Source organism: Camelina sativa, chromosome 16, assembly GCF_000633955.1.
Source record: "Camelina sativa cultivar DH55 chromosome 16, Cs, whole genome shotgun sequence".
Taxonomy (NCBI): domain Eukaryota; kingdom Viridiplantae; phylum Streptophyta; class Magnoliopsida; order Brassicales; family Brassicaceae; genus Camelina; species Camelina sativa.
Genome location: NC_025700.1, coordinates 1,326,616 through 1,339,284, shown reverse-complemented (window position 1 = coordinate 1,339,284; position 12,669 = coordinate 1,326,616). Strand labels below are relative to the sequence as shown.

The following is a 12,669-nucleotide window of genomic DNA, read 5'->3' as shown; positions in this document are numbered from 1 at the left end:
ATTACAAGGAATCAAAAGAGAGGCTTTTTCCCACAGATCATTCCTAACAAATGATCAAGAACTTGTTAAAGCTACGAGGTATGTCAAAAAATTAGGGAAGTTGCAGAATTTATTTCGGTCAAATTAAGGGGATAGAGATGAGATCCTACATTAGAGCATCTGCATCGGTCAAGGACATTTTTTGGTCCTTCAATTATTTTATTCATATTTTCAGAGTTTCTTAAGTGGGGGTATTGGTTTAAGATTTTAAGAGAATTTTAATGACTTTAAAAGTTATGTAAAATATGTTGTTATTCAATCAAGACTTTTTAAAACTCTTTTAAAATTTGGTGTTATTAGTTGTGGATTTATAAAAAGTTATCTAAAATCTTTATAAATCTAGTGTTATTGGATTAAGAGTTTTATAAAGTCATTAAAAATTTTATGTTATTCAAGTAAAACAAAAGAATCATGGATTGTTAATGAATTCAATTATTATGTTATTGGTTTAGGATTTTATATCATTTTCTTCATAGAAAAAGTCATGAAAACACTCTCATCAAATAGAGAGATTGTGAATCATAGTCCATGACTTTTTTTTTCTTTTGTTAAAAACGTGGGTTATATACTTCTCTCAGATTCAACAGCAAAACAGAACAAGATCGCGGAGAAGAAGAGGCACCGACGTCGCAAATTCAGAGCAAAACACTTCAGAGCTGAAGACACACAATGAGATCGTCACAATTTCCGTAATTTATATAGATTCAGAGAAGAAGAGAGCCTCCGTTTATGGCTACCACCACCGTCGTGTGCGGCGATGTTGAAGGTTGCGATGTCGAGAGAAGAATCCTGGTTATGTTACCGGCGGCTATCTTGGAGACTATCATGACGAAACTCGATGTTGCGTCTCTCTGCTTGATGGCTTCTACTTGCAAAACACTTCAGAGCTGTGTCACTCGTGTCCTCACCTTCACTCCCAACTTCCACGTCTTCGTAAGTCTCTCACACGAGTGAATTGGTGAAAGGGTTTGTAATACAATTCAGTTTCTCATATCAATGCAGTTGTGTGTTTGATTAAAGAGAGAATTGTTTATCATTTTGTTCGTTACTCTATCTCTCATACTCTGTTTTGAGTTGTGAGTTGGAAACTTGTGCAATACGAAAAAACCTGCAACATATACAATAATGAAAAAACTGCAACATATATAATAATGAAGAAACTACATAAGATCGTAGTATGTGTAAAAACCTGAAACATATAAAAAACTGCAGCTTTTAACACCACCGCATCCTAACAAAGTTGCAGCTACTAACAAAGTTTATAGCAAAAAATAAAAAGACAACGTTTATAGCTAAAAAAAATCAAAACAATGTTTGGTATCAACCCGTAATCCAACACAACCAAAGAAAAGAACAATATTTGAAGAAAATTTAACCAATTCTTGTGATAGGCTTACGAATCGGACGCTCAATACGTTTGTTCATACAGTAAGCTCTTGTCGTATATTTCAGTAGTAATACCAAAATGTCTATTTCTGATTCGTCATCTTCATGGTGAGATTCATCCCCTCTCACAATCATGTGATCCATGATATCCTAACATCATCTCGAAAAAAAAGACATCCTAACATATGATCTTCAACACTCGTAATTGCAATATGTTTATTCAACCAAAGATAGAATACTTTAATGCATAGAAAGAAGATGAGCAAGTCTAGTTGTATTGTACCTGCAACTTGGAGATCGAGTATGTTTTTCTTTGTGATATAGCCAAAACCAACGATTATGTCAAAAGGCGTTGAATAAAAAAGATATATGACTTTGGCAAAGATATTGTGCAATATTTTTTGACCAAGATTTTACAAGATTTTATGAGTGATTTTACAAGATTAGGAAAAACAAATTAGCAAGATTTTAAAAAACTTTCTAAACAATCACTAAGAATCAGCAAGATTATATTTTCCATGATTTTATTAAAGTCATTAAAATTCTCTTAAAATCTCAAACCAATACCTCCCCCTAAGTTTGTTATTAACATTGGTGTCCCTCAGATTTTGGTCCCTCTAACTCTTCTTCACAAGCTACGCACAGCCTCTCTTTCGAAACTGAGCTTCAAAATCAGATATCAAGAGAGACCATCTTCTAGACAAGCTTGTGATAGTCTTCTCCATGTCTACAACAACAGAACAGCCGGTTATAAGAAGCTGTAAAAAACATTGAATGAAAAGCACTCCAGTGCCGAAGCAAAAGAGAACTCAGCTCTCAAGACAGGGAAAAAAATAGCTTTTACAGGGAAGGTCAAACAAAACAAACACTTGAGATGACTTCAAAGGAACACCTTAAAGTTCACAACGTATAATGCTAGAGGAACAAGAACACCTCATAGAGACAGAAGAGTTGGACTAATCCTGATGGTGCAGAGAAGTATTTGAGAACGACGTATAATGCTAGAGGAACAATCGTGACATATCCGTAGAACACTCCTGTAGACCAAGTCACCAGATTGATATCATAGTTCCATTCTTGTTTCTTCCATTTGTAGATTTGATTCTGCAAAAACAATGCATCTCTCAATCACAACTTAACATGAACATAACCAATGTCAAACCAAAACTTAAAAAGATCAAACTACATTAGCAATAATAAGTCTTCCTCTTTCTCCATAAACAAGATTCTCGTATCTTCTATTAGCTAAACCCTTAATTTGTTCGAAACTAGAGATTCGTTCAAAATCCATAGCATTACCTAACAAATTTGCAGTAACGCCTCAACATTGAGTAACACAAGTGACCCAATTTAGGGATCTAACCTAACCTGGGGGAAATTGAGGTAAAGGACAGGGTTTTTAGTAGACAATCGATCGAGATCGTCGATGGTAGCGNGCCTCAACATTGAATAACACAAGTGACCCAATTTAGGGATCTAACCTAACCTGGGAGAAATTGAGGTAAAGGACAGGGTTTTTAGTAGACAATCGATCGAGGTCGTCGATGGTAGCGCCGGAGATAGGAGCGAGAAGACCAAGGAAGGAGAAGAGGAAACAATTTTTGCGCTGAGACTTGCGGATGATGTCGGTGCCATGGTGTTTCAGAACTTGCTTTGAAGGTTTGAGAGAGGAATTAGATTTCGCCGGAGAATCAGAGAGCAGTTGGTTATCGAGAGCTAGGATTTTTAATCTCTTCCTCTGTTTCGACTCTGCATCGTCTTCATCTGCTCCTTTCTTCGACGATGAAGCTGCCACGTGTAATGAAGGACGGAGAAATAAACGTCCCCTATGAAGGAACGTTCCTTACATAATTGTTTCATTTCGATTTAAATAAAATCAAATAATTCTGAAGGATGGAGCATATATATGCCGATGCATATGCTCTTAGAGGTTTACTATCCTATCCTATAGTTAACTTTAGTCAGATTTGATTTAACCTAGAATCTTTTATGTCCTCTTCTTACACGTGTACTTTATCGACGGTCGACAATTGACATCTTCCATGTTCATCGATTGAAAACTAGTTCTCCCTGTATATATGAACCCTTCCTCGCCAAACATCACTAATAATCTATCTCCCCGAAAATGGCTAACCCTAAGGTTTTCTTAGATATGACCGTCGACGAGAAACGGGCTGGTCGGATCGTGATGGAGCTCTTCGCTGACACGACCCCACGGACGGCGGAGATTTTTCGGGCCCTCTGCACCGGCGAGAAAGGCATCGGGAAGCTTGGTAAGCCACTTTACTACAAAGGATCACGCATCCACTCTGTGTCCCCCGGATTGATGTTATGCGGAGGAGACATCCTTCTCGGTGACGGAAGCGGAGGCGAGTCGATCTATGGCGGAACATTCGAGGATGAGAACTTCGAGAAGAAGCACACCGGCCGGGGTGTCCTTTCTATGTCCAATGGTGGTCAAGACACCAACGATTCTAGGTTCATGATCTGTATGAGGAAGTATGTGGCACTTGACGGCGTGCACGTCGTGTTAGGCCAAGTTATTGAAGGAATGAATGTGCTTGAGAACATTATGAAAGACGTCGAAACTCCTAGCCTGAAGCCTTCCAAGACTGTGGTGATCGCCGACTGTGGTCAGATTTCACAGATTTGAGAGTTTTTTTTTATCCTATAACTACAATGGTACGTAGTAGCATGTTTGGTGTGGAGTGTTTTTGTTCTTTGTTTGGAATTGAGTTTGGTGTGTTTTCTGTTCTTCGTTAGGATTTGAGTTTGGTATTTCCCTCATGATTAGGTTGGCTACCACTGAATAATGCTAAGCATAAAACCAACAATGAATGGGAAGCATAAACCTTAGCTATATCGATACTGCAAAAACCAATCCGAAAATCTGTTTTGACTATATCATCACGACTTTTTCCTAAACGATTCTTGTTATATTTAGGCGTCAGCAGCGATTACATCTAAGTTAAGGCCTACATGAAACTTGCGCGGTTGGAAGAGCTTAAAGCTGGTAATTAAGTAGCCTAGGGGTATTGGTTGCCTAAAATTAATATGAGGATACATAGTGTATTGAATATGAGAATCAATCTCCTAATAAAGGCGCCTTTGACATCACTAAAAGTGTCATAAACGATGAAAGATTTCAATCATATGTATTATTATCCACTCTAGTTTAAATCTCTCTTCGAGAAAGAACGGATGCAAGCATGTGTGATGACTTATAGATTTTAACGCCTCTGTATTTTGAGTCTCTGTTTTTTGCCTTCAGAGCTTTTGATCCAGCAGGTGTAAAAATAATTTCGACATACTGTATATATGACAAGTTATTAGATATCATATATATTGGTTATGATAGATTGGTTAGAGTTAGTTTTGCAAAGACGCCGGCCCCGGAACAGAAAACCGTCGTGAACATAGAACTCGGTGAATGTGCCCTTGCCGTGATTCTTGAAACAGTCTCCGAACTCGGCGTCATTGGCGTATGCTTCTTTGATGCTCTCGAATCCCAAAAATTTGGCGTCCATAGTGGTGATCAAGGCGTGTCTCCATGATAAGGCGTCGGTGAAGATGTTTTTTTTGCCCTTCTTATACTTAATCACATAAGGGAAAGACTCGATGAACTCCAGCCATTTAGCGTGAGGGATCAAACCAAACCCTAAGAAGAATATCACAGTTGTACGAACGAACCATTAAATCAATCAGAGACGCAGCGCCGGGTTCAGAGGAATATCACACCACCACCAGCCAAGCCACAACGGAGAACAAAAGAGAAAAAAAAAAAAAAAAAAAANAAAAAAAAAAAAAAAGACGAAGAAGCGTTTTTTTTTTGTTTAGTCGATGTCGAAGAGAAGAGATAGAGGAGTGGGGCATTCATTATTTATAGACAACAATGTATTATGACGGTCAGGATTCGATCATGTGATCTTTCAACGGTCATTAATCAATCTTTCCTTTTTCCTTTTCTTGTACTTATCCATAGCTATATTTCCTTTTTCTTTTTTTCTTTATAATAATAACCACTAACTATTTCAGTATTGTTATGTATGATTTAGTGGATGTCCATTAACACTCATTAATAGTCCATTAGATTATAACTTAATGCTTGTTCACCAAATTGTATCCCTTATATATACTCTATTATGTCTATTGTTCACCAAATTGTATCTCCTATATATACTCTATTATGTCTATGGAATAAGACAAGCTTTCTCTTGATTTAACATGTTATCAGTACGAATTTTTAACCCTAACCGAAAAAAAGAAACCTAGCCGTCTAAAAAACAATCTGAGTGTAATCCCTTGAGTCGATGACGTCTTCTTTCTCCGACGAATATCTTTCAACATCATCGAGATAAGTGCTTTATATATCATGTTATGTTAACATCATCGAGATAAGTACTTTATAAAGTTATGGTCGTGTATGAGTTTATCATAATAGTTTAATTATAATTAATTTGTTAAGAAAACCGTGTTATATTCTCGATTAACAGGCTTATTATTCCCACGTCGTGACTAAATCGAACATGATAGCTGCTCTACTGTTCATGATTTATTATGAAATTCGTTTGTTTAATTGTTTTAGTATTACGTGGTTAGCTTGGTATTATTGGATAATATTTATATACTCATGCTGTCATGCAACTTTGTTGTTTGAACTTTGAAATCAATCGGCTTTGTAGTTTATTTTTATTACATAGTTTAGACTGACTAGTTCTATCTTCTAATTTGAAGAATTGTATATGTTTTAAATTTAAGACATGCTTATAAATTTAAATATGGTTTGATGTTTCATTGACTCGCCCAAACCTGCACACATGCTTGGTGATTTATAATTGACTGATAATCTATGTTGGATTGTTGGTATTTGTTCGATCTCAGTTCCTATATTACTAATTAAGCATCATATTTGTTTATTGTTTTAAATTAAAAACATACTTTGATTGACTGCATATTATTGAACATAATGTTGCATATGCTACGGGTTAACTGCTACACTGTTATTAGTGCTTTGATTTGGTAAATCGTTGGTTTGAGGTTGTTTAGCGGTCGTTAGTTTGAGTTATGATGCCTAGTGCTTCATTGTCACATGATTTTTATATATTGATTTATGATCGAGGTTTATAAACCGTATGATTTATATATGACTATGAATAATTTCTTTACATCTAAGTGCTTTGGTAATAGTCATAGCAATCAAATACATTATTCGTTGTTTTGTTGTAATTGGCTAAACGTTTCTTATTGTTTTGAAACGAAGGATTCAATACAAAGGATCGAGCAAACTATCACTAGTCGAAGATGTTTCTGTTACAGAATTCCGATAACGTCTCTCCATCGAGATAAGTATTAATTCTTTTTTATATTTTATAGATTAGCAAATAAATAAGCTTGATATGCTTTATTAGCTAATGTTTTATAAAAAATCTATATTGATTGATAACTGATTAAACATCTTCTATATATTAATAGAGGAATATTTTTGGCAAACAAGCTAAGGTGTCACCATTACAGAACTCATGACACTCTTTCCTTTATTTGTCATCAGCTTTTAAAAATATTTACATTTATTTACCATTGTATTTTTCCAAAAATACAATTAACACCCAAAATTAAAAATTTATATTATCTTTCTAACTTAATTATATCCTTTAATTATATTTTCATAAAATCTTTAAAATGAATTTTAAGAACCCTTTGTTCATATGATATAATAATATAAAATTGATATCCCCTATATATTAATAGAGTAACATTTTGGCAAAAAAGTTGAGGTGTCAGCATTACAGAGCTCAGGACACTCTTTCCTTTATTTGTCATCAGCTTTTAAAAATATTTACATTTATTTACCATTGTATTTTTCCAAAATTATATTTTCATAAAATCTTATAAAATGAATTTTAAGAACCCTTTGTTCATATGATATAATAATATAAAATTGATATTATAATAACTCTCATGTGTTAAATTTTAATTATTATACAAACTTTTTTTATAAATATATACTACACAATCGAATTTTAAATATTTCAATTACCCATAAATATAATAGATTTTGTAAATAAAAATTACAGTAAGTATGCTATAAGTGGTTTCCACTATTCTACTACAATATGAAGAAGTAGTAGAAAAAGTATTGAAAGCTCTTGAAGAATATATATACTATTGTCTATGGGAACACAATTTGATAATTATGTGTTATAATCTCCCAATTAGTCTCAAAAGTTAAAAAAAGGTCTAAGATATAATAGACGATCCAATTTGAGAATGTTATTGATTACAGAGTGAGATTCAAATCGAGATTGATAGACATGAAGTGTCATCATCTCGAGGGAGAGAATTAAGGAATCCCACATACATAAGTGATGGAACAGATATAAGATTATGTTCACATCCAAAATAAGTTTAATCACTCATATAACAGAGCAAATCTTGAGAATTTGAAAAGTAATCATGTTGAGACAATAAGGAAGGAAAAATATTTTGAAATCATAAGTATTATTACCCAAGACAATAAAAGTATTTTAGAGATTACATGCATTATCTAGAAGATAAAATGCTTTGTAATAATCTCACTGTTTGGCAATGACCGGTTAAGCCATTCTGGTTCAGTAATGATGCGAAAGAATAATCAGAAATTTCTGAAAAGATTCAATAGAGAACCTAAAGAGTTTTTTTTCTAGTGATTTCTTATGTGTGCTGCTTTACAAAGCAAGCCGATTATATGGCTTTCGCCGACCCCATGAATTTGGATAGTGTCAATTTTCTGGTATGTATACAAAGAGATATTGTGGACTGATCATCCACCATATATTCGAGTTTGCAAGAGTATTTGGTTAATTGACAATGGTGGTGTAACCATGATATGTGATTGACATAAATGACTCTATATGTCAAGTAATTCGCATCATGCCAATGATAATCATGAATACTCTCCCCATTACAATTGGTTTGGGTCAGAAACCATATATATTCCATCTAAATGTGTTATACATATTGAGTTGCTCTACCACAACGATATAAGATGGGATTTGAAAGAATGTTGGAAATATGTTGGATATGAATCTCTTTTGAATATTGAATATCTCGAGAATTTGAGGCTCGAGATGCAGAGACTGTTATTTCAGTGAGTCAGTCTTTCCAACATGAGGGGGAGAAAATAAACAGCTGGTAAAGAATTATATTGAGAGAAATTATCTTGATCCTCGTACTTTGAAATGTGCGCTAGAAATTGAAAAAGATAATTTATTTGCAAAGTTTAGCAAATATGCTAGAAGTCATTTTCTGACATTGAGTGACATAGTCACATATACCAGCTGTGCTCCAATTGAAATTATATCCTAGAAGGATAAAATCAACAGCTAGTAAGTCTAAAGATCGCATGAAGTGTGATAGAATTATGGTTCCAAATATAATTATCCTCAGAATAGTAAAAGATCATATATTAATATGGCACTGAGGAATGAAAGAGTTATGAAAAATCTCTAGAAGAGATGTAGACATGAGTAAGAAAGAGATTCAGGTACCTGAGAATCATAATGGAAGGAAATCTCATCAAGTTGAGTCATGTCTAGAAAGAAAAGGAACCAAAAAGCAAATCGACATCGTAAATATGTTTGCATGCAGTGTTGCAGTTGATTATGTTAAGGATGAAAATCGAGGATCATAAACTGCGGTTAATAGAAAAGGTTCTATCGAAAAGTGTACACAAAGAATGATTGGTTAATCATTGAAAAAAATAGCTATGAAATAGTTCAACTCTCTTGAAGAGGTAATATTTGGACATATAGTCCTTACACTTGAAAGTGTAAAATGAGTGGAACATAAGAGGATCTTTATGAGAAATAAAGTATGTGTAGTAGTACAATGATTCTCAGAAGATAATTATGAGAGATATACTCTCTTTTGGTGGAAGCAACTATTCTAGATCCCTTATGATTTTGACAGTAAGAGCAAGATTTGATTCAGTCTATCTCTTAAAATGATTATATTGCTAGAAGCAATATTTTATAGCCCTCGAGAACGTTGTCAAAGCGAGAAAAATTTTGTAGACTTTTGATAACTTTGGGGATGAGAGTTTATCTCTAGGTGAGAATCATTGGTATAGATCATTGTTGTTGATCTTATAGATCTCATAATGGATAGAAAATAGATCGGAAATAAGCTAAGAAAAGTCTTAGGATTGTGGACTGATGCTCATATGTGTTTTTGTACACTAAAGCTCTGTTTATAACAGTTCAGAAAAGATGATATATATGATCATGATGAATAACCTGAAGATGATGCTTTGAGGGGGAGAAATATGATCATGTGCGTGGATGTACTCTTTTCCCCTTATCATGGTTTTTATCCCATTGGGTTTTTCCATGAAAGGTTTTTAACGAGAAAACAAAGAACACGCAAAAGATAAATGTCTTGAGAGGAATATTATGATTCCAATGATGAACGACTATCATCTTCAAAGTCTCTGACATACATTGATTAGATCATGAGAAACAAATATAATGATAAAGATGAGTCACTTGCGAGACCCATGACCAATAGAAGAATGACAATACATATTTACTACAGATTTGTTCAAGTGAAGATTCGGCGAATCATTTACAAAAGCGTTTTTAACCACTACTTCAAGAAGTTACTTCATCATATTGGATTGCGACATTTCGAAGATTTCAAGTGATGTACTCAAAATTGGGAGTAAAAGCGCGATGCACTCTTTTTCCCTTAACCATGGTTTTTCCCATTGGGTTTTCCTGCTAAGATTTTTAATAAGGCAGCATCTTATGCGCATTTACATCTATTCAATTACAATGGACATCCAAGAGGAAGTGTTATGTATGATTTAGTGGATGCCCATTAAGACTCATTAATAATCTATTAAGTTATAACTTAATGCTTGTTCATTAAGTTGTATCCCCTATATATACTCTATTATGTCTATGGGATAAGACAAGCTTTCCCTTGCTTTAACAGGTATTTCCTTTGTTCTAATTAAAGTCCATATATCTTAAAACCTCCTCAACCCTCGGTTCGGTGACTAGCCGTTATACAGATTAGACGGTTCCGTACAAATTTCCTTCTCTTTTTTCTTCTTTTTTGTTTTTTTTTTTGGTTAACTTTTTGCTTTATGATATTTGTAACCGACAAAAGCTAGATTTATATAATCTCCTAGCTAATTTATCATATTTCTTTCTATAATTACCAAAATAAAATAAAATAAACAAGAATTAACCTTAGTTCTTCGTTAGCATTTTTGGTTTATTTGGCGTTTACTAATTAAACCATTGTTATTCATTATCAAACCTTCTCCGTCTCCCAACACGATTACGCATTATCCTTGCTTCCTCAACCATACGGCTCCGATCGTCTTCCTTCCGTGAGAGCAGAGCACTACTGTCCCAACCATGGCACTCGTTGAAGCTTTCCCTTCATGATGGTTGACTTGACCTTGAAGCTTTGTTTGGTTGGTCGGTGAAGATTTCAACAAATTGGCATAAACCTTTCGCCTTAACAGCTCGGCCACGCGCACAGTTGCTTGAAGCCTTACAAGTTCCATCACCGCCCGCAACACTTTCCTGGCCATGTTTTTGCAGACATCATTCACTAGATCTCTAACTTACGTACTGCATGACTGATAACTTCAAACACAAACTAATATAATGACAATTGTGGAAACTTTACACAATTGTAGAAATTGGATATCTAACATCCGAACCTAATTAGTAAACAAACTCATCACATGTATGTCATATGAATATTTCGCAACTTTAACACTTCCATAATATTAATGAGCTCACTTTATCGCATATCTTAGCAGATGATCATTACAACTTTAGCCATGTGTATGATATATGAACGTTTATAGAACATAGCGACCTATAGCTACGGTCAGGGTTAGCCTTTTAAATAATGCATTTGAGTTTCTCAACGGGGCTATAAAGATGCTTTTGAGTTTGTTGTTATAAAGTCCCAAATCCAACATAATTCTTTCGTCCATTAGTTTAAAAATTGTTCAAATTTTAAAATGTAATTTCACTCGAATTCACAATTATTCTTAAATATACTTCTCCTAATCTTTTCTTGTGCTTTCAATGCGTCCTCGAGACCGCTCAATGCATCATGAATTGTCCTCCTTCCATTTACTCCCAATCAAGTTTCTTCACTTTCACTCTCATTTGCAAAGATTTGTGCGCTCACCTGAACAACAACAAAACAACGGTATGAGAATATTCTTTTTCTTCTTCTTTGTCTGAGATATGCAAAACTAAGCATAAAATCTGAGTGAGGGAGAGTACCTGCTGTCCTGTTCTGTCTTTTCCTGAATCTTCAGCAATCCTTCTTCTTCTCTCTAGGTCATTCTGGTAGTAGCTCTAGGTCCTCCCTTTCCTCTGTCCAACATATTTAAAACTAAGAATTAGACAACCAAAAATCGTGTTTATGAAATGCTTTTTGTTTGTTCAAGGGAATGGAAGAACTTTTAAATCATTGCTTCCATGAAATGCTTTTTCTGTTTAAGGGAATCGTGTTTATTGAATTTTTTGCCCCTTTTAACTCAATTTAGTGAGATCTTTTTGCTTTTTAATCAAAAACTGTTGGGTATGAATGCAATGTGTGTAACCAATCCAATTGATTTGATGGGAATTGTAGAGTTCTGGAAAGTCTTCAGTGCTAGAGAGCGTTGTAGGAAAAGACTTTCTACCTCGTGGAGTGTGTAGTGAATCGAAGATCCAATCCAGTTTCCCTGCGCTATAAACATAACAGGAAGAAAAAGCTCAGAGACTCCACAACAGCACTTTAGTAATAAGTACCAAATTCAAAATTCAGTCTGAGAAGTAAACACACACCAAAGCTCTGTACTCTGTACTTCAGGAGGATTAGCACCAGATATCCCCTCAGCATCTACGGTAGCTATAAATATTACATGACACAGCCAAAATTTCCTGCAATAGCCGTAATAAAGCACAGTACTGACTGACAGCAACACCTTCCAGTTTGGTAAATTTACTTGCACCATTTCTATACTTATTGTACGATTCGAAGCATAGTCTAACAGATTTCTACAGAGTTCTATAATAGTTGACACTTGACATTATATATGATCTCACTATGGCTCACCTCACCTGTAAAGTTCGACAATGTAGAATCTTCTTTATGAACATTGATTGGAAAGGAAGCTCAAAATTGAAAGACTTTCTTTATTCATTCTCTTTCTTTTACGCACTTAATTCTCAAAGAGGATACAAA

At 34.6% G+C, this 12,669-nt stretch overlaps 1 protein-coding gene across 1 annotated transcript; it reads left to right on the top strand.

Moving 5' to 3' along the window:
• LOC104749200 (peptidyl-prolyl cis-trans isomerase CYP19-1-like) lies at positions 3,497 to 4,285 on the top strand. Its single transcript, XM_010470787.2, has one exon. It carries the CDS (start codon positions 3,551 to 3,553, stop codon positions 4,076 to 4,078), a length of 528 nt encoding a protein of 175 aa, XP_010469089.1. The 5' UTR covers positions 3,497 to 3,550; the 3' UTR covers positions 4,079 to 4,285.

Bases quoted from the DNA above. Each gene is read 5' to 3' on its own strand.
- LOC104749200 (XM_010470787.2), top strand. From the start codon at position 3,551: ATGGCTAACCCTAAGGTTTTCTTAGATATGACCGTCGACGAGAAACGG.